The sequence below is a fragment of the Channa argus genome, chromosome 14, assembly GCF_033026475.1.
Source record: "Channa argus isolate prfri chromosome 14, Channa argus male v1.0, whole genome shotgun sequence".
NCBI lineage: Eukaryota > Metazoa > Chordata > Actinopteri > Anabantiformes > Channidae > Channa > Channa argus.
The window spans coordinates 7377802-7401242 of NC_090210.1; the positions used below are offsets into that span (position 1 = coordinate 7377802).

At 39.1% G+C, this 23441-nt stretch overlaps 1 protein-coding gene across 1 annotated transcript in view; it reads left to right on the forward strand.

Annotated features, from left to right (window-relative positions):
- Positions 1–17439: 17439 nt before the first annotated feature.
- Positions 17440–23441, forward strand: part of LOC137098292 (dynein axonemal heavy chain 11-like) — a 37443-nt gene continuing 31441 nt past the window's right edge. Inside the window, 10 exon segments of the mRNA XM_067474395.1 lie at positions 17440–17469; positions 17631–17821; positions 19130–19325; positions 19529–19628; positions 19970–20181; positions 20263–20496; positions 20718–20885; positions 21392–21508; positions 21766–21903; positions 22166–22290. Of these exon segments, the coding sequence (XP_067330496.1) occupies positions 17440–17469; positions 17631–17821; positions 19130–19325; positions 19529–19628; positions 19970–20181; positions 20263–20496; positions 20718–20885; positions 21392–21508; positions 21766–21903; positions 22166–22290 (1511 nt within the window).

Below are 23441 nucleotides of genomic sequence, written 5' to 3' on the forward strand. Positions count from 1 at the left end.
TTGGTTAATATCAGGCTTAACAGCTCAGCACAGTCTCAAAACACTGGGAAAAATACAAGGTACAGTTGGCAATGAGATAAGTTATCTAAATATATTCTTCCAGGCCTCGTGCATGACTCATTTCCCAGTTAAAAAATAAAAACACTGTAGTCGAATTTATTGGTAAATAGTTGTAAAGAGCTTTTCTACATTACAATTTACGCATTTACTGAAATGTACATTAATACCCATTGGTATAAATCCTATTATACTGTAATTGTCAGTGTAACTTTAAGCCCAATCCTGTCCAGGTATAGAGAAAATCAGTGTCCGAAGTTTGGGCTAATTGGAATTTGTTTTTCAAAACAAATAAACTAAAGAATATTTGATTGTTACAGTCTTGTAAAAGAGACTCGTGCAGTGGAACAGTGAATCCATTTTTAAGATGGTTTTCATGGATCTAGTAAAAATACGGTAAAAAAAAAAAATGTTGCACATTAAATGAAGCTGAAGCTGAAAGGTCACATTGTAGACCATCCCAAACCAAATGTTTCAATGTCAAACTCTAACTTCCATATGTAATGTATAAAAACCTAATCATTTCCAAAAGAAGAAAAAAGCACTTACTTCACTTTTTTTGCATGAAGAATCTATTTGCATTTCAGGACATTGTGCTCATTTCACAAAGTCTTAGGTGGCCAAGTAAAGTGAAAGATTGTCCTTTTGGCCTGCTGACAAGACACACTCTCTGTAATAATAGTTACAATGAATAGAAGTATTGATAATTATTTATGAGACAGGTCTCTTAAACAGTCTCATAAATTAGGCGTAAATGTATCAGGTCTAAATGGTGTAATAGAGCAATTCTCTAATATTGCTTTTTCAAAGACTTACTTCAACCCATAAGGGATAATAATTTACTGGGAGGGAGGGAGAGAGTTTGAGTGTAGCTGCTTGTTAAGTGGCTGAGCTCTTTATAAATGTCACAAGTATCCTCTTTTAATGAACAACAGAGGTTAAATGCAGAGCACCTGAACGTGTACATGCTAAAGGTAAAAGAAAAAGGCCTCAGATAACACACAAACACTATTCTGTCATGCTGTACAACAGAGCAAATGCTGTGCAGAAAAAGAAGAGCAGTGTGTAAGTTTATGTAACTCTGTGTTGGAGCTTTGAAGGAGGAAAAGACTCAACAAGTGCTCTATTGTTGCTATTGTTTGTTCCCAGGAAGGCTTAACAAGAGTGTCTAATACTCCGTTATTGTTCTCTCCAAACGCCACACAGCATGATGAACATCAAAGCACTTAGCTCCTGACAGTTATGCACACAGTCACACCACAGCATGAATGCCCACACAGCCCGACACAGCCACAAAGGAAACCGCCTACGTGCTACAATGCACCATAAACAAAAGCGGCAGACTTACTGTGTAAAGATCTAGCTAATTAATCAATATGCTAAGTGAACACTGGCTTCCCAGTAAAAGCCCGGGAAAGCCTTTTAATGTGACACTGCTGACGCATATCCAAATGAAAGAAGACAACATGTTTGTCTTATAAACACACATTATGGGAGAGAACGGGGAACCAAGTTAATTAGGGAAATTAAAAGTCTTCAGGTTTTGGCCTTACACCTTGTGAATCTTGACAGATCTGTAGCATAGACCTCGCAAAGGAAAGGAAGAAGAGAAGACAAGAAAGGGAAAATGAAAATTTATTGAGATGATGTAATGGAAAAAATTCCAAGGACACAAGACACGTGTAAATCTAAGAGAGGAGTTAAAATTGACAAATGGGACATGAGTGAATGCAGATGAGATGCAAAGAAGCATGACACCAGAGAAGGCAACACAATCAAAAGATGGAGCAACAATGCCATCAATTTATGATTAATGCAAAATTTATTCTTACCTTCCATCTACCTTCCTTTCCATTGTCCCAGAGTGTAAACAGCTCTCCATTAACATGAGATGAGGTGGCAGCGTGTTTCCTGGTCACTTCACACAGATCTACTGTTATTTGTTTGTCTAAAGCAAAAGGTGTATAGATTAACATTCTCTATCTGACACACTCAGATGCCTCTTATTCTCAGTTTCATAATAGTATCTGTCTTTGTTGAGATGTTGACTTGGTGACAGAAAATGATGACTTTACAGATGTCCTGTCTCCTTTAGTCTAACTAGTAAAGATGTCTTCCAAACCTTCAAAAAAGATGTAAATATACAATACAGCATCTCCATTTATCTTTGGAGAAAAAAGAAGTCAGTTTCCCAACCAAAATTAACATCTTTCCATAGTCACTTTTCTTCTATCCAATCTGCTGCCCACCTTATTTCCGTCATACTCAAACATCATGAGTGACAGAAAGCATTGTAAAGCTTTATGCATGAATAAGCTTTGCACTTGTCTGAGCTCGAGTGTTTTATTCTTCTCATTAACAACGCAATGATGTGTCAATTGTGTTTTTGTCTCACAGTGGCGAACCATCTCACACTTCACATTGAGCACCCCCATACCCATCATTCTTCCAGTCCAATAAAGTGTCAAAAAATTTTGTGCTGCAGTAAAGCGGGATAGACACATAATCAAAAGAGTTAAAGAAATGTGACAATTACAAAAGACATAATATGGGGAGGAGGAAAAATGGGGACAGGAAGACCTCGCAAGTTTTTTAGTCAAAAAGTTTGACTAAAGCTTCTTTTTGGCCTGGTATCTGTAATGTGGGTTTATTCATCTGATCATGTGCTTTAACTAGTAGGTTTTTTCAATAGCTGTCAAGGCATTTTGTAAAAGGATCCAATCTACAAATGTCAACCAGTGGTCAACCATCAGCAATTTTGCAGGAAATAACCCATGAATTGTGGATGACTGAACACAATTTCACAGCAACACATCCTATACCTGATACATCTGTCTGAAATGAAGGAACAATAACTAGTGGGGCAGAAATATCATGCATGTAGCGTCGGGTTTCCGTATTAGTACACAGCCATAACAGTATGTGAATAAATTGATACTATTACATTATTTCCCTTATTCATTTTCTTAAGCAAATAACTGTAGAAGCTAAATGGTTTGCATGAAAACCAACCGATTCAACAGAAAAAGGCCTTTTTTAAACAGAAAACAAACAGAAATTGACAGAGCATTTATGAGTTATATGCAATGCATGTCTTAAGCTTACTGCGGGATAGAGGGACAGACTTATGTAAAGTGGACATGGGGACTCACAGAGAAAGAGCACAACGCTCCTACAGTAAATCAGGCCTGACAGAGTGACCTTTGATAGCCCCAGACAGAAAAGGTTACATGAACGATGGAGAAAATGGGTTTATCTGTCACTTAGCAGCCAGCTATAAGTTATGTTTTGGGTGTGTGTCTGTGTTTGAGGTCATGCAAACATTTTTTTAAAAACTGGTGCATCCTTCATTTATCCAAAGAACAATAACAATAAATGGTTCTTAAAAATCACATCTTCTTCCTACTTACCGAGGGATGCAAAGAATGTTTTCTGTGCTGCTGCCATATCAGCATAGTAGATCTAGTGCAGACTATAATGAAAAACGCTGTTTATAAAAACATTTTGTTTTTACCAGGGAGTGTGAAAAAAAGAGTATAAAGGTACATTATATGCTAGTTAAATTGACAAGATACATCACTTTTAAATCAATAAATATTTACTTTGATTTTGTTTATTTCACAATACAACAGTGTAGTGATTCAACTGTTATCCTATTCATTAAAGCCTTTCTGTTTTAGCATTTTCTGGTTTAAACATTCAGTGTCAGGTAGGTCTTGGCCTTGGAGCACTCTTGCCCTTCTGGTTCCAAGAGAGGGAATAATTATGCACATTTAAAAAGGAGCCCAAGTGGTTTGTTAAAAATAAATGAGTACCACCTACACAAAGTCTGCTCCATTAACCAAATACAGAATATGCAAAGAAAAATACATGTCAGTGATGGTGACCTTGTTTGATTACAAAGCAGTCTCTGAGAACTACACTAACACTGCAATGATCACAGGTAAGAATAAAAGAACAGCAGGCTGACACTTTTAAAGCTTTGGCAAAAACATTCAGTAGCATTTGTCAGGTGGTTCAATTCCCAGTTACACGTAATTTTATTCACAGCGATCAGCACCTTTAAGACGGTGTAATAAGTAAATGCTTTGTTCAAGTGCATGATGGTTGTGCTCAACATCTTATTTTATATTGCTGGCAACTCAAATTTACATCCCAAGCAATGCCAGTTGTCCATGCCCTTGATACTCCCATAAGTCCCCTATGCCCCTTTAGTGCCAAATGTGCTAAATTAAGCTTACTGTATTTTACAAACCTCAGCGACCCATGCTATCTAATAAACTACTAATGGAGGGAAACACAGGCATCTCATTAGCAGGCTGCCAACACACACACACATGCATGCACACACATCCACACACAACTTAAAGCAACTATCCTCAGGCTCAGAGTCAGACATTAATGATGTTCCAGCTGGTTTTAACAACTATTTATTTATTGCAGGAGTAATTTGGTAGGGTAGAGAACCTGATGAAGGTGTTTGGGGAATTAATGTATTAATCAAGCTGCAGTGTTTATCTTTTTCTGCGGAAAGGAGAGGAAAGAAGAAGATCAGGGGCAGGCCTTTTCCATTATTCACTTACAGTTTGTACCACCAAATACAGGCATGCACACACACACACGCACACACATTTCTTGAGTAAACAGAGGAGAAAGGGCCATTTACAACCGTAATTCCAAAAAAGTTGAGAGGATGTGAAAACTAAAAACAGAATGCAACGATTTGGAAATCTCATCAACCCATATCTTATCACAATAGAACATAATCAACATATTAGAGGTTGAAACTGAGATATTTTACCATTTCATGGAAAATATTATCCTATTTTGAATTTGATGTTAGCACCACATTTCACAAAATTTAGAAGAGGGGCAACAAAAAGCTGGAAAAGCAATTAGTGCAAATAAAAAACTAATGGACAAGCATTTGATAACTAATATTGATATATATGGGTAGCATTTCAGAGAGGTGGAGCTTCTCGAATGTAAAGATGGGCAGAGGTTCACTACTCTGTGACAAACTGCATTTAAAAATTCTGGAACAATTTCAGAAAAAGGCAAAATGGAAAACTGCTCTGTGGGTCGATTAATCAAAATTTTAAATTGTTTTTGGAAAACATGGATGCTCTGTTCTTTGGACTAAAGAGGAGAGGGACCACTGAGCTTGTTATCAGCAGACAGTTCAAAAGCCTGCATATCTGATGATATGTGGGTGCATTAGTGCCTATGGTGTAGGCAGCTTACACATCTGGAAAGGTTCCATCAATGCTGAAAAGTACATAGAGGTTTTACAGCAACATATGCTCCCATCCAGACAACGGCTCTTTCAGGGAAGACCTTGCATAGACAATGTTAAACCACATACTCCATCCATTAAAACACCATGGCTTTGCAGGAAAAGAGTCCAGGTGCTGAACTGGTCTGCCTGCAGTCCAGGCCTTTCACCAATAAAAAACATTTTGTGCATCATAAAATAAAAACATTTCTCAATTTCAACATCTAATATGTTGTTTAGGTTTTATTGTGAATAAAATATGGGTTGATGAGATTTGCAAATCATTGTATTCTGTTTTTATTTACATTGTACTCATCATCCCAACTTTTTCTGAATTGGGGCTGTAAATAGTGACTGATAACAGCTGTTCGCTTCATTCACCAGAGAGACAGAAATTTAGAGACAGTGAAAAGAGAGAGACAGACACATCTAAATAGTAATGCGGGTCTGCATATATTCTCAATTAACAATGTCGCTTGCATCATTCATAAGTTACGTAATACGTATGGAAAAAGGTCGATTACAGAGTCTATCATGTAAATTTCTATTACCACAGACAATCCCCTGCAGGCTGATGCTGCTCTGCACCCCAGATGACATACACAGATGCAAAGTCTCTTTCTTTCTCATAAACACACACCCACACCCCTATTAAACATTCATCGGAGTGAGTTTGGGGTAATGAACGGGAGTCAACAATGAATTATGGATCATATTCTAATGGTTGACTTACCCCTCTCATTACTGGCATGCTAATGTGATTGGGAAACTAATGATTATAAGCTTTATTGGATGGGGAAAAGTGCAGATCAGGCCAGAGGCTCATGATCCCCAAGACACCCGCCACCCATTTCACCTTAAGTGAGGTTTAAGGTGGAAGAAAGAGGAAAATTGAGATCTATTAGAAAAAGGGATCATTTTAAGATTGTGAAAACCATCCAAAGTTGGAATACAACATCTCATAAGCTGCAGTGGACATGCTTTTAACTGCTTTGTATACTTTCAAAGTCTATCCTAAAATATTTTTCTTCCTGCAAATCTGGTGAAAAAACATTAGCCAGTAGTGGTGCTGCACCAATCTACACAGACCTACAGCTCCCAACTGATGTAATACATTGGAGTGTATGCATACGCACCCTCGGGCATTTATCACAGCACTGGTCAAGGTGGAGACATCTCTTGTAATCCATCTCTCAGCTTATTGGCACCAAAAGACTTGCTTTTATGCTTTGCCCAGAGATTTATGGGTAACTAAAGGCTTGTGTGGCTGCGTGTGTACGTGCAATAATGCATACATTAGCAGCATATGCACACCTCACAGTCTGAAAGGGATCAGGCTGATGTGCTTATTGACACCTCACCTCCCTCTCACTTCTTCCCCTCCATGTGTCCCTTTCTCCCCTCCCTCTATCCATCTATCCCTCAATCCATCACCTTACTTTAAAAGCCTGTTAGGAAACCCAATACCTTTCATTAGCACAAAAAGATTAGCTTTTTAGCAGGAAGAGTGTGTGTGTTTGTGTGTGTGTGTGTTTGTGTGTGTGTGTGTGTGTGTGTGTGTGTGTGTGTGTGTGTGTGTGTGTGTGTGTGTGTGTGACAGAGAGAGAGAAAGAGAGCGAGAGGGAGACAGCACAGCGAAACAGTAGGTGGGAGGGATAGATAAAGATAATCAAAGATGCCTGTGCCAGACAGCCACTTAGTTTAACCTACTGTCAGCTAAGCATGTGAAAATGCGTACACACAGTTACACACATGGTTACATGACATTACATGCCTCACAATACTGATGTTCAAGCAGGAATTTTAAAAATAAGATATCCACCATTAGAGAAACATGACTACTACAAAATAATTGCTCGCATGAAAGTAAAGCGATTATGGATTATAATTAAAGTTATGAGTCATGTTAATCCCCTTGCTTGCAAAATAGTCATGATTTTGATGATACAATCATTTGGGGGTTGAAATATTAAGTGATGGATTTCAGATAGCATGAAATTGGGATGAAATAGCATGAAAGACATCATAAAGTAATTTACCGAGAAAGAAAATCAAAATGCATTTTACATATTCATCACAATAAGTTTGATTGTTATTGTAGTTTTTGTACATATACTATATGAAAGGACGGCTAGTCAAAGTCACATGTTTAAGAATGCTTTCTACCTCAGATTCACATTCTGTCATATGACACTAAACATAAAAGAATATCTATGTCCATAGTCCCATAATGGCAATTCCAGCCATCAGAATTACCCAGATGATCCCCAAACTTTCTGCATTTTTGGGCCCATATAGCATGTTCACTAGTGACCTTCTCCAGCTGCCACAAACACTCATCATTGAAGGGGTTTGATCTTTATTAAAACCTTTTTGGGAAAGTGTGCATCACAAGATGAACCACCATTTGCCATTAAGCAAAAAATGGCTTCACTGCCCAGCGCTGATCCAGGGGGAGTGATTGTCACCGTGTAAATTAGATATGGTGAACATACATATACAGTAGCTATCTGTTTACTTACATAAGCATTTGTGTTTACCTGGTCAGTGTAAAGCATGTCCATGTCCAACATTCATTCTCTTTTCAGCTAGGTTTGTGCTATCTACTGAGAAAGATATCATACTTTTTGGCTGCTAAATTCCTCATCTGTGATCTTTAGCCTGTTGCCAGCTGTGGACTAAAAGTGGGCCTTTCACTGGTTTTTCTTCTGTTATTAGCAGCCTGCCACAACTAAAAATGTGGTCAATGACAGAGGTAAGACTGAATCAAAACAGTAATGCTACCGGCTGATAAAAAACTACAATACCATGCAGAGAAGAAGTAAAGTGCAATCTGGTAAAATTTAAAAGCGAGTTTCTCACTTTTATGGAGCATTTTTAAATGACACTCATTTCAGTCAGCATTAATAACCTAGTACTTATTTGAACAGCTTACATTCATTGAAACACTGGACCTCAAATATTTTCAACAATTCTGTTTTTTCTCAGCTTTCTGTTGTTTAATTACTCCCATGTCTAAGTAGTGATTCCTCCATTCTTCAATCAGTCATAGGATCTATCTATGTATAATGTGTACCTAATACTGACAATATACACATATAAATATATATTAAAGGTCTGGTTCAGTGTTTCTATGCAATGTTTTACGGGACCACTGTGTAAAGCCAGTTCTCCTGGGTACAAATGGGTTTTTATTAATTCATAACAAAATATGAGGCCCAACACACAAACACACACACAAATAAAAACAATACCAATTCACTTCCCCTGGGATAAGAGGGCAGTCCTATTAATGCTTCAGTGTAATGTATTAATGTAAACCTTAGAGCACACAAACAAACACTCGGTCACACACAGGCAGAAAACACACATATTTAACCCATTATTTCCCTGGAGACAGGGTCTTTAACAGTAACAAAGCAAAGCCCAATCACTTACATGCCTTTCCCTGGTGACTTCTTTTTTCATTTAAACAGTCTGGAGTAAAAGACCACAAACACCCACACACAAACAAATAGGCACACTCTCATTCACATACACATGCCTTCACCTAATACCCATCAGCTTTTGGGACAGAGAAAAATCTATATTTCATCTGAGAATGTGGGGTGTTTGTGCACACGCTGAGTTTGTTTGTCATTGGGCCTAACCCCTGTGGCTCACCTAATCAGGTTGCTGTGTATGTGTGTGAGTGTGTATTTGTGTTTAAATCTGTCTGTGAGGATTTGAGAAGAGAGAGAATATGACTGTGTGTGTGAGTGTGTGTAGTTGACAAGTACAGGAGGGAGAGATGTGAGAGACAGAATCGTGCGAGCAAACACTTGAGGCCGAATTAAAGTTATCGATCGGCCCTGGCATGCTCTCACACAGAGATCAAAGCTTAACCCTGATCAATGAGTAATCTATTTGTTTATTTGTGTCTGTGTGTTTTTATGCATCATTTCAATTTCCATCTTTCAAGAGCTGCTTAAATAGTCCCAGACTTCACATATTTTATACCCAGGCTCTATCTTAACCATTGAGCTTTAAGCTAAAGCCTCTTTCACACGTGCTGGAATCCTGATCTTCTCCAGACTTTACCTGGAAGTGGTGTATGTGAGAATGGAAATGTCCAAGTGAGACTTTCTGGAGATTACCCAGACTTTAACCTGTGAGCCCCCATTACAAAGTCCAGATTACAGTAAGTGTGTGAGCCTGAGCGTGGAGCGTCTCAAATTGTTAGGAGAATTTTAAAGCAAGTGAATGGACATGTTGACATGACATTTCTATTAGGTGACTGTCACAGCATCTTTTTTTATGCATAACTTGGATGTGTTGTAAACAAACACTGTTTGCTGCAGTATAACTTTTGTATCTACGCTCTGCAACCTGTATGCGGCACCCCTCACTGAGCACAAGCATACATCATAACCCGTGAGAAGGCTTTTGACCCAGACAATCTCCCGCTGTGATACACATGTGAAATGATTCTCCTGACATTGTTTAGAGTTCATATGTAAAGGAAGCTTAAGCATCATCACAGCTATGCTACGGGCCCTGTCAGGCTGTTTTTCTATCAGTACTAACAGGCTGGTGTTCAGCAGATATATTTAATTGTATTTAATTGATTTAACATGCTGGAAAGCAAATGTTTTCTAATTAGCAGTGAACATACACAACAGGTGAATCTCATTTATTTTGCAGGCATTTAGTCACATACAAATATATTCAGAAAACTTCAAAATTGGCCATTATGCAGGGAAGGAGCATTAATGTCTGTACTAAATTTCAAAAGCCATCTAAAATGTGGCTCCACCTGGCTAAAAGTGTCATTAGAAAGTGAGGAGAAAGAGCTCTTTCACCCTCAGAGGGGATTCTGGCCACTATTAAAACAAGCCTACATTTTGCTAAAGTGTCCATGAGCAAGATTTAGTTCTGCAGCTGAAAGAATTCCCTCACTGGTTGTCAAGCATAACAAAATATTCTAATGACATTGAGTGGTCCCTGTAGCAGACTACACACACCACGTAATAATTGTGGAGGGCAGCTTGAAGCCCTATTCTCACGACCGGCCAACCCTGTCTGCGGCCTAAACTCTGCACTCAGCTAACAATTACTCAGATGTTGTAGAACTATTTTAGTGCATACAATAACAACGGAGGAACAAATGGTTTTTCATAATAAGGACACTGGACAGCACCACAGTTAACCTATATGCAACATTAAACTAACTGCTGGCCACTGCAATAATTGCAAATGAATGGCACAAAAAATGACAGGCCCTGTGCTCTGTAATTTTATTCATCAGAGTGAAACCACAGTCTATCATCTCCCCTCTGTCTACCTTCATTAGCATGTCTTCACATGTAATGACAAAGAACCGGGGCAGCCAATCAGACAAGTAGTGCATTTACATTTAGTCATTTGGCTTTTATACAACATGACTTACAACTGAGGTACAAAGCAAGCAAAACATCTTGGTCGAGTAGAAAACATTAAAGCACAGTGTTATGACATAAACTTCAATAGACATTCAAGTGCAAGTTCCCAGTAATGAGTAGTGTCACAAATAACATTTCTGCAATAATATTGCACTTATTCCTTTCAAAAACATTTTATTACAACATTACTTTTGTCGTCACCACATCAAATATCAATCTAAAATCTGATATTTTAAATTTGTAGCCATCGCCTTTGCACATGTCATCATTAGCAGCACCATAGGCACTGAACAGGCTTGAAAGATGGAAATGCCTACATTTGGCACCTTTAAATGTTCCTATTAGTTTGATTTTGTTGGGATAAAAGGTAATAAAAACATTAATGTAGCATCCCCCATGGGGGGAATGACACTGTGAGGATAAAAGTTGGACTGTAGTCTGCAGGTTCCTCTGTGTTCCCACCACTCAGCTGTTTAGATAAAAACATGTTTCATCCTCACCTAAAGTTTGTGCATTTATAACAACTGACACTCCAACTGTATTCTGACGTTGAAATTCACTTTGCCTATGTATTTTCATGTACGACACATGGAAGGAGTGAAAAACATGATTATGTAAGTTTACTGAGTAAAGTGTTGTTGAAGTAATGTCACTCTGTTGTTACTTTGAGGATTTTACCTAAAAGATCAAACTCTGTGGTAGCACCAGAGTCAGGTGTGATTATGCATGGAGATCCACTGTGTTTACTTCAATAAATCAGATGCAGAAGACCAAGGGATGCTACAACATAACCACACATATCTTTAAACAGAACCCTACATCAGACTCATTGGTTAGAATCAGCATTCTACCTGTAGGAGCCATTGGATTTCTGTAGTTTATTAATTCTCTGTGATCTGACCTTATTTCTTTCTGTATTGACGTTGTATCAGTGGTTAGTGTTTTACTCTTGAAGTGACTTACAGTGCAAATGCTGCTGTAGGATATCACCATATAGATGTGATAGTTCAGTTGATTGTCAGTTATCAGATTTCTGGCAGACACTGTGAGCACAGTCGCTAAAGATACTAGGTTGGTGCTAATATTGTGTTGAATAGAAGGTCTCCCTGGGAGGAGCAGAACATTTGTCTTGGAGAGACTCAGTTGAAGATGACACTCTCCCAAGCAGAGATGTCAGAGAGACAGACAGAAATGTGTGATGAGACACTGAAGTCGTTTAGTCAAAAGAAAAGGAAGAGCTGTCTTACATAAGTTTAGCAATGATAGGAAAAGCCATCTGAGCAGATTATAGAACCCTGGGAATGCAATACAGATAGTGAGAAGAAGAGGACCCTGCAGCACACCCATGGATAGGCAGTGAGAGATATAAAATTGTTCTTGAAGGTTCTTTCAGTTAAGTCAAATAAAGGGGGGAAAGGGTGGTGGTGGTAGAGTGTGTGTAGTTCCCTGCTTTGTTTACAGACGTATTTTAAAGCAAGCCTTGCTCCTGTCATCCATTTGGCTGAAAAAATAAGTGGGAAAAAGATATGGGGTGTGTCAGGATTTTACTCTTTATCTAATCAAACGACTGGGAGGCTTAGAAAGGTATAAAGGGAAAGGTCTTTGAGGTGACAAAGCCCTGCTCGAGCTTTAATTATGTCTTCTACAAAAACTTTAAAGAAACAATATGACAAATTGAAGTTTTAATACACTTCTTTCCCCAGTCACCTCTCCAGCCCTACACACTCAAATGCTATCCACACCACTGAAGATGACCAGGTATGTAAAATTAGTATTTGTTGGGAGAGTACCCAGGTGTATTTCACTCCCTTTATTGTTTTATGGTCTTAATATCTCTGAGGTGAGCACCTGATGATAAATCAATAAAAACAATACTTTCTATTTGAAAGACCAAGGGAACTCAGTGTGTGCAGCTCAGCCTGAATATCTGCAAACATGCTTTTACAGTTTTATACATGTACTAGTATTAATGTGAATACCAATAGCAATATATTTACCATACCTATGGTAAGAAGGAGGTTAGGACTGCAGACATTACACCTCTACCTAGAACTTATATGGGTATTCCAAAGCAACAAGAGAATAAGGCTTGGAAGAAATTTGTAAAACCATCAGACCATGCAGGGAGTTTCTCTGGAGCCTGATAGGGAAACAGCACCATCTAGAGGATTTAAGCACAACTAGGACCAACACAAACTTACGGGGAATGTTATGTACTTAGCTTCAAATTTCAGTGCATCTCTTTGCCTCAGCAATGCTTAAAGAGCCTCCCGAGAACATGCCCAGGTGAAATTGCTGTAAGAGGAAATTACCCGTGTATACCCCAGTACAGAACAATGGTGTTTCTTTTTTTTAAAGACTGCATCTGCAGATTTTGGAGGAGACGCTGCAGTACTTTGCTAATGAAATTAAGGGGCTCTCTTACAGAGTGTTGACTTAAGTGATCAATATTCTAGAAGTGGTAAGCATGGACATTTCTCAGCACAAGTTACTGAGGTCCCCACAATTAGAAATTACAAACATGCAACTGTGCACGTGCACACACATCTAGCCGAAGAGAGTAAGCTCAGGACATACACAAACATATACACAAAGTAACACATCCACGCTCTATAACAACTTCCTGTGTATACTGAACTGCCTCTCAAATATCACCAGTCCAGACAGAGGAGAAAGACCTTTGCAGAACAAAGGATAAGTCTGATAAGAAGAAGCTTGTGAGTGACACTCTGCCTTTTCTCCTAACTACAAAGGGAATGCCTGCCCCTGGTGACTTGTCTGAATTGTCCCATTCTTTTGACTCATTTTTGACTGGAGGAAAACAGCCAAGACATAGGAACAGAAATAAATGGAGTGATATGAGAGGGGGCGTTTTAGAAGTGGGTTGAATTAGAGTGATGAAATGGAGAAGAGGAAAGTTGCAGAGTGGACACAAAGGGATGGAAAGAAGAATACTAACAGGGGGCTGGGTTGATGAGCTGAGAGGTATTAAGGATTGTAAACCTTGACAAAAAGGGTCACGTTTCATCCAAAATGCCTTTCTATTTAAGGTGCGGGCTGTCAAATAGCTGCTTGCATTTCCACATTTACAACAAAATAGCAGAGAGCAAAATTGCGCGATATATTAACAACAGATTAAATGCACATTATAATGGGCTATGCTTGCTCTAACTAACACCATGGATCTTAGACAGTAGTGCTGTTGCATGTGTGTGTGTGCGTGCATGCGTGCGCGTGTGTGTCTGTGTGTGTGTGCGTGAGCACAAAAGATCTGGCGAACATGCAGAGGTATGAGACAGATGTGTGTGACTGTCATTACTGTAATCGCTCCATTTACTTCATCTACCCTGGGAGGGAAGGCTGGTCAGCACCATCTGGACACACACAGCACATACATGGCAATCGTCGGCCACGGTGGGGTTTCATGGGCAGTCATCGAGCAACAGGAGGGAAGCTTTGAAAAGATCATTATGTGTATGTGTGTGTGTGCGTGTCTGTGTGTATACAATTCCCATCTTCATCACTGTATCAGTTTGCCTTTCCCTGATTTCTCTACTTTCCTTTTCTCCTCATCTCTATCACCCTTTTTCATCTGACTGTTCCAGAACTATAGTACATGAAACCATCATTTTCTCCAGAAACCACAAGACACAAAGAAATGGTGAGTAGTTCCGGACACTTTCGAGACACCCATTGCCTCAGGAGATGATGGTCATCCTGGCGTGTGTGTCCGTGCATGTGTTCGTGTGGATACAGAGTCCTAAAGCTCATCTACATGTAATTTCCTCCCCTGACTGACGACAGGGAAAGGGCTGATGATGATAGTAGTAAAGGAGTGGGTAAGGAGAAAGACAGAGTGAGCCAGGCTGAAGCGGCTGAGACTCAAGAGCGGCAGCCCGATCGTCAAGCAACATGTAGTCATGGCAACAGTAAATGGGGAGAGTGAGGAGGAGAGGCGACGAAACAGAGGAAGAAATAAGAAATTATAGAGATGCTCCAGGTTCCAACTACATTTGAAATAAATTTAAAATATAGTTAAGCTGGTGTTTTTCTATGCTACACTGGATCTCATTATTACATCTATTTACAGTTGATATTTGAGTTGAAGTCTAGAACTAGAAGTTTACAGATTACTGTACCTGAGGAGGTTTTTTCATTTGCCCTCTAAATCCTCCTGTTTACATTACTTATTTACATTACAATATGCTTACTCTATTATGTTGTTGCTCTCATTATCCTTTGTCACCATATTCTCTGCCTCATTTGTATTCTGTAAGATCACTCCCCCTCCTCATTCTCCACCCCAGCATATACCCTCTTTTCCCCTTTGTCTCTCTATTGGCTCCCTTTCCAGCTCCTCTTGTCCAAAGATCTTTTTTCTCTGGCCTCCATACCAGCAGAGCAGGGCTGACATTGTTCATGAGGTCAGAGAGATGGGCAGTCATGCTCCTGCTGTCAACAGGCTTAAATGGGCTAGTTACAGTGTGTGTAGAGACACCCGAGGGACGCCCTCCACTAGCCTAGGGCTCCAGAAAGGCATATAACATAGACCCCACACATTCAATCGCATACTTTTGTAAGCATATAACAATAGGAACACACACACACAACATAATCTGCACCTTCACATATACAAAATGACAGTCCAGCAAGCTGCATGTCACAAATACAGACAGAATGACTGTGTGGAAAGGGTTTAAATGCAAACATACACACAAAAACATAACCACACATGCAATCTTTTTTTACAAACACAGTGACGCATGGAATTACAGATTTCAAAAAGGACAAATTCTCTTGGAGAACTGCCATGGATTATTGGCTGGTGAAGCCGCTGATGTGAACAATGGAAACAGTCACTTTAGATTTGACAAGAACTCTGTCGAATAGATGCTTGAAGTATCTATTTGTAGGTATTGCATAATCCTGCAGTATATATGGAAAAACTGTATGACCATAATGTTTGCAAGTGACTCAAATGTCAGACATCCCAGAAAAGCTCAGCCTTCCCCAGTCAGCCCATTTTAAACTGGGATATGATTACATCCATGTATTAAGGTTAAACTCACAAAGTCAAGTATCTTTAAAAGGGTAATCACTGATGTGGTATTTTAAGTAACACAGTTAAAGAAATGTCCCATTTTTCCATGTTTTTACATAAATGGCAAAATATGTGTAATTGGATGTCATGGTTGAGGTCACTTTGGATTACCAATGAATGATGCTGTAGGAAACACTGTACCACACTGCCCCCATGTGTCAGCGATACACATTGTAGGAAAGGATACGCTGCAGACCTCTTGAAGTTGGACAAATGTAACTAGAATATCTTTCTATTTTCAGTGACATTGATAAAAAAAAGTAAGGGACTCCTAATAAAAAGCAATGAAACAATTAAACTTACACATTGTGTAAGTGTGGTACAGGTGGAATTCCATTACCTGCACTGGAGGCATTGTAGTTATGTCTCTTCGGAACACTCAGGTTACAGGATAGGGTTGCCGGGCATGCAACTGCAACTATGCAGGATAATGAAGTCCGCCCATACTGCATTGTCACGGTGACAAGGGCACCTGTCCATCAAAGAATGTATCACTTTTCCAGCTGATAGCCTTCGGAGGTTAAGAAGAGATACGAAACGTAAAGTCGGAAAGACAGAAGACAGTCATCACTGTTCCATTTATAGTTTCTGACCTTGATAAGAAGAATTGAGTTGAGTTTGTATTTTTTATTGCAATCGATGTGATTCACATCTCCTAACCACTAAATATTTCTTCCTTCCTCTCATCAGCTGAGCCTTCATGGCTGAAGCCACCAGCACCAGAATTAACAGTGGTGCTTTAGGCAGCGGAGTGCGTCTCCCCCAGGAGCCCTCTCTAAAAGTTGGGGTAGTGTTGTCAGATGAGAGAGTGGACTTCCTTCGTGAGCAGGCCTTCTGTGTGCTGCGAGTGAAGACAGATAAGTGGAACCGTTTCATCGGAGCAGAGGAGAACCAGAAGATCATACTTGATTTTCTCGATCACATCTGGACCAACAGGTTGCTATTCTTCACCGGACCTGGAGGGACACTGCATGCAGGGGATGCTCACGTAAGGATATCATACACACTCATTGATAAAAACACACAGATATAAAGTTAGTGTATTAATGGTTCATGCAACTGCCTTTGTATATATGACGATTTGATTTTGTCAAATTTGTAGGCACATTTATTTCTAGTAATTTAGCCATGAATAAATATGTATTGTGTAGTTTAGGCAGTGTTTTCTGTATGTAATGTATGTTGAATAATAATGATAATGTGTACAGCTGCCAAGTGGCTTGAGATGATTCACATTTCACATCTGTAAAAGAAAATGTAAAAAAACTATGCAACACTATCACAGCATAATCAAAAGCATAATCAACCATGGACAAATACTAAAAAGTCAAATTAGCTTTCACAAACAAGACAATAAGCCGACACGTAAAAACATCCCATCTAACATGCACTTTTTCTGAAATAAGTCACTACTTATTTCTGTTGCTTTCAATGCTGTTGAAAGCATTCCTACTGTTTGTGCATCTGTGAAGACATCCCCACCATGGAAGACCAAGCTGTTATGTGTGCTAAAGAAGGGCGTAAAAAGAGTTGCACGCCAAGGCTTCAGACACCAACTGCGGCTAGGAGAAGTTCCTGGATACCCCATGGAGCATCTACCTGTTGTCATCTCAGAGGTGGGATAGGTTGCGATGTCACACTCACATAGGGATATCTGTGCCATGATGTCTGTTATATGAAACCATGGCTTTTTCTCGCAACACAAAGGTAGTTGCATTGTTTTTAGTTTCTAGTATTTGTCACTTTAAATACAGCGTTATGTCCTCTGCACGCACAGGTGCTAGTCTGTGTGTTGTCCAACGGTCTGAACCATGAGGACTGGCCGCGGGTGGTTTCTGATGACATTTACACGCACCTGGAGAAGCTGAGGAGCAGCGTGGTTACTCTAAGAGGCCGAGCCGAGGGACGAACGCTGCTGCCCCTGCCACTGTGTGTGGAGAGGACATGGCCTCAGGACATCGCACTCAGGTGAGTGTTTCACCTGTGGTCATGGAACATAAGGAAAACAAGTGATAAGGTACGTACTCAAGTGGTGGATGTTTTCAGGCTTATGCTAATGGTGTTCGAACAAACAATTCTACGGCTATTCTGTCAAAAAAGCTATAGATAAAACATTTGGATAACAGTTATTATTGTATATTCAGCTTACATAATTTTCTGTAAATTATTTGACCTGTTACATCCTTTGTTGATGAAATTAGATTTTATTTGTCTTTATTTTGCAAATATATGGAAATGACTTACTTCCTGCTTATTTCTCTAACCGTGACAAATAAAGTCACAAAAACATGTAGCTACCAACTAGACTTAAATGCAGTTGTTAACATTTTATAACAATCATTAGGACTTAAATGACTCTACAAACCACGTAAAGGTCCAAAACAATTAGAAAAGCATTGTCAAATGATATTTCGACACCTTCTTTGTTTAGTAGTCGCAATTGAAGAATTGCTACGCTATGTTAGGTGTTCGCTTGTCAAACGTCTTTGTGCCACTGAATAAATACTTTTCATTTAAATTAGGTGCACTGCTTTGGCAGTTTTGGGGGAATTTGGTAAATTTCTCACAACACCAGTAAGTGTTTTAAGTGAAATTGCGAGTTTGACTTGATGCGTAAATGCTAACCCAGCTATTTGCTAATGCAAATGCCTTGCATTTTTAAGCTAACATTAACCTTCATGTGACCTTTATGCAGCTTGTGGAGAGCTGGCTATTACTGTATGTAATGTAGGGGTGTAATATAAAATAAAACTCTTTAACTCATTTTATCATATGGGGAAATCCAACAATAATGTTCACTTTTTAGGCCGTTGCGAGATGGGTTAATTTTTTTTTCAAACCAATAAAATATTTACAAGCTATCTGTAATTACAGTTACAGCTTACTAAAAGAGTATCTAAGCATTATTTGTAGTTTGTCTACCGTTAAAATTTACAGTAGAGTTCTCAATCCTGGTCCTTAAGGACCCCTGCTCTGCTCGTTTTCCATCTACCTACTGCTGATTACCTGCATCAGGTGTGCTCCATCAATCAGAAGCCGGAAAATGAGGAGATCTCAGATGATGGCAAAGTGAGTAAAAAAAAACTGAAGATTTTCCAACTTCTGATTGACTGAACACATCCAATGGAAAAAAAGCAGAGCAGGAATCCTTGAGGACCAGGATTAAGAATCTCTGATTTGCAACATACTTTATTTAGTGCATTTAGTGTAGTTCATCTTTTAGAGCTGACTTTGCAACTATACACACACACTTGTCCTTATCTCTGTCTCCTTCAGCCCCACTGGTTGGCCACTAGACCATGGCTTGTTATACTCTATAGAAACTCTAGTAGTTCAGTGGTCCGGACAGATCTGGAGTGTCCTGAAGAAAGACTCCAGTATGATGCTGCTCTGTGGAGACCACCCAGGCCCTAACATGGAGCTACAGTTCTGGACCACACAGAAGGAAAACCTGCTTGGCATCCAGTCACAAGTATGAGATTGTTTCTGTGAAGTTAAGCTGGATATAATAGGCTATTATTTCTATAGAGCAGAGTCCACAGTTTGAGAGTGTGCTTAATTATTTAATGTCATCAGAAACAAAATGTGCTGCATGATATAGCATACACTTCAATAATGGAGTATTTATCTTCACAACCAAGGTGATTTACACCTTACTATACTTTTTTTTTTCAGATCCACTGCCCCAAAGTGGAGCAGATCATGGAGATCCTGAGAAGAGTCAAGAGCAGTTACTACTCCTCCTTTAAGGATGTCTGTCTCAAAGTCGATGAGGGTAGTTCAGCATTACTCCTCATTTACAGTATCAGTCTAATAGATAGATTTTCTCAATTATTTGAATTTAGCAATTGTTCTCTTAAAATATACTGCTCTTATATCCAAGTGTCAAGTTTCCTCTCAGCATGTTTTTTTTTCCTCTTACAAAGAAATTTGTATTTATCCTAAAACTTTCGTTTCATTTTTATAGTTCTGTGCTGTTTAACTTGCCTTTTTCGCCGCTTGATGTGATTTTAGTAATGGGCAATATGGCAATTGTATGGCCACTTTTGCTCGAAACTGTCAATCTTTCTGTTAGGACCATGTGATACATTATGACTATCTATGTGGTTCTTCTAGCGGTACGTGAAGCAGAGGATATAGACCTTTATCTACGTCCTCTGAGGAGACTGATCAGCAACTTAGAAGAGAGAAGTTTTCCCCAAGTAGACACTTTGCTACCTCCTCTTTTCCACACACTCTGTCTCATCTGGAGCCATTCCAAGTTTTACTGCACTCCACAACGCATGGTGGTCCTCCTGCAAGAGTTCTGTAACTTGATCACTGAAAAAGTAACGTGTTCAATCTCTGTGTATGTGTGACAAAAGAGAGCCAAAAGACATTTGTTCATTCATTGTATTGTGTTTCTCCAGGCCTTTGCCTATCTTATCCCAGAAGAACTATTTAAGATGGAGCTCGAGGAGGGGGTTGAGAGAGTCCAGATAACTATCTCCGTTCTACGCACCTTAAAGCAATTGTTTCACACTTACCGCAAGCAGGTACCAAAATACTATAGACACAGTGACACCATCAAGCTGTGGGATTTTCCAGCTTCACTTGTGTTCCACCGTTTAGACCGCATCATGGAAAGGCTGCTCATGATTGAGGTGCATGAGTTGATAAGTATAGCTACTGAACTGTATGTGTGTTGGTTTTAATAATAAGAAATGTACAATTGGTTGTTATTCCTAAGAAAAATGTTGGACCAGTTGGCCTCAAGAAGGCAAGCTACTGTTTACGTTAAATGTATCTTTTTAATTATTTATTGCTGTTAAATGCTGGCTGTCACCCTGACCCATCAGTAATATTGTTTTCCTCTCACCAATAGGAACTTTTTTCAACAGCTTTGGACTTCTTAAAGCTGGAGAAGGTTGAACTGGGTGGTTCTACGGGGAAAATCCTTAGTGAGATGGTCTTCAGCATGAGTGAAGAGTTCAATGATCTCTGGCGGGGTCTCAGAGAGAGCAAATATGACCCTTTGGACGACACTAAAAATGTGCGGCCAAGTGAGATTGTTACAGTTATCATTGAAATACTACTCTTGTGTAATTAACAAGCCTCAAAGGGCTATGATTCACACCCATTTATAAATGGCACTGACAAGCACACAAAATAATATAAAATAACTATTGAATTTAATTTTTCTGCCCACCAGGACAGTAATTGAAAAGTAGCTTAGCAAAGTAGTTGCTAAGCAACACACAAGAATCAATGACAGCAGTCATAATTAGTCAGTGCATCAAAATTTCACTAAATATTTTACAGCTATTTTAACACCATCTCGCAATATAAACTGGATAATCATCTGAACAAAATTGATCTGTGATAGAGTATACTTTTTGCAACTTTGTGTTAATAAATACTGAGCTAAAGAGAGCTAAAATTGTACTGCACTACAAATGTAATAAAAAAGGCCTAATAAAAATGTGGAATCAAAGTTTTACAATCAAAAAGGGACTAGCAAAATCCATCATTCACTATCAAATTCCATCTTGTGCCCAGGATTTTGTGCATCACTACAGACGTTTCATGGAGCAGACTAGAGATTTTGATCAGAGACTTGGGACAGTCCTTAATCTGGCTTTCCAGCACTCCAGGAATCTGACGTCCACCTTTAAGGTATGTTTGTTACAGCTCAGCTCCTTCAACAGGGCCATTACTGTTTTCATCACTGTTGTCTGGCCATCCAGGCATGTCAGGCAATCTCACGGAGTATGTTGGTATTCTATGATCACATTAACCAAAACTGAGAAGCTTACTGGGAATAGAATCTTACAAGACAGGGAATCCCCAATGTAAAACTGAAGTATAATGTTATACTATGTTAATACCTAAAATATATATTTTCTTAAGACTATGTTGTTGTGTTCCACTAGTTGTTGAAGATTTTTGGCAGCCTACTTGAGAGACCCAGGATCCAGCAACTCTTCTCTCCTAACTACAACATCTTGTTGGCTATGTTCAATGAGGAAATAGACCACTGTCAGTTTCAACTTGATCAGCACAGAGATGGGGTAAGAGAATTTAAACCGAAATAAATATTTCTCAATGACTTACATTAGAATGTAATGAATGACTAAAACTACAGCTATTTACTTAACAAAAATATGCTGTAAAGGGAAGTCTCTGAATGTATTGTCATAATATGACATTACCATTAATTCACTTTGCTAAAAATACACTGTGTGCTACGGACATCTTTGAAAAAAGTCTTAACTTCAGCCAACTTGTTTTCACTCAGTCATCAGCCAAATAAATTAACCCTTTGTATTTCAGCTGCGATCAGGCTCTGTACTGCTGGGGAAAAATATGCCTTCTGTGGCTGGCAACCTCAGATGGTCACAGGAGCTTCGAAATTGTGTCCTCACCAACAGGAGCAACCTCTGCCAGCTGGCTCATATGTAAAGACCAAGCCCGCTCATCCTACACAAACACACAGTTATAGCAGGTGACCCTCAACTTTCAAACCAGTCAAGGATTGAAGGATGGTATCTAACAATCTGAAGTGCAAAGTATTTGAAATAACAAAAAGAAAAACTAGCTAGCTAATCTAACTAGCTTCACTAGATTTTGGACTTATACTAGCTTATAACTCTGTCAGGGTTTTGTGTATGGTCCCAAGCATAGACACCGTGAGATGGACTGTGGTATAAAAAGAACTTTATTATGAAATGGCACGGGCAAAAAGGAATACCAAATAAACTCAAAATAACAATGACTAAGCTGACAAACTGTGGATTCAGGAAATAAACAATACATGAACTAAGGGAGCTAAGCATGAAACTTGGTCAATGGAACAGAATATAAACGCAACGCCAGGATTTGTGAGGTTAGGGATACGAACAAGATTAATGGAGCTATACCAGGGCTAGTGAAACTAAAAGTCAAAATACAAGTGTGACAATTAAACAGATTTATTTCCAATTTATTTCTAATCAACAGAGGTAAACAAATCTGGCTTGACCTCTAGAGGGTTACAACACAAGTTGTGAGGAAAAACACAAACCAAGAGAGACTAAACACGGGGTCAAACGGGTCAGAATTACTGCGGCGGCCAAACTGAAATCTGGGTTTGGGACCCAGGAGAAAAGGGAGGCAGAACACAAACAGATGGGAACAGATTAAAACAAAACTGAAAAAGGTGAGCACTAACTGAGCAGATATTATACAGATAATCTACATGACTGATTTGACTGAAACGTGCCCACCATAGAGCAGATCGGACATGAACAAATAAACCAAGTGACATCCCGCTAACAAATTAAACTGTGCGCACAAAAGAGCAAAATAAAGAACACAACAACCAAACGTCAGACAAAGATAAACAGGTAAAGGTTTATCTGTCTTAAGCCTAAATGACACAATTGGGTGTGGTAGCAAAGACAAAGCGATTCGGAAAAGCTAGTCCATGCATTTGTTACTTTTAGATTGGACTACTGTAATTCCCTCATTTCAGGAGGCCCCAGTAACTCCCCAAAAAGCCTGCAATTAATCCAGCAAGAGTGCTGACTGGAATTAGCAAGAGAGATCATACAGTATTTCACCTTCACTA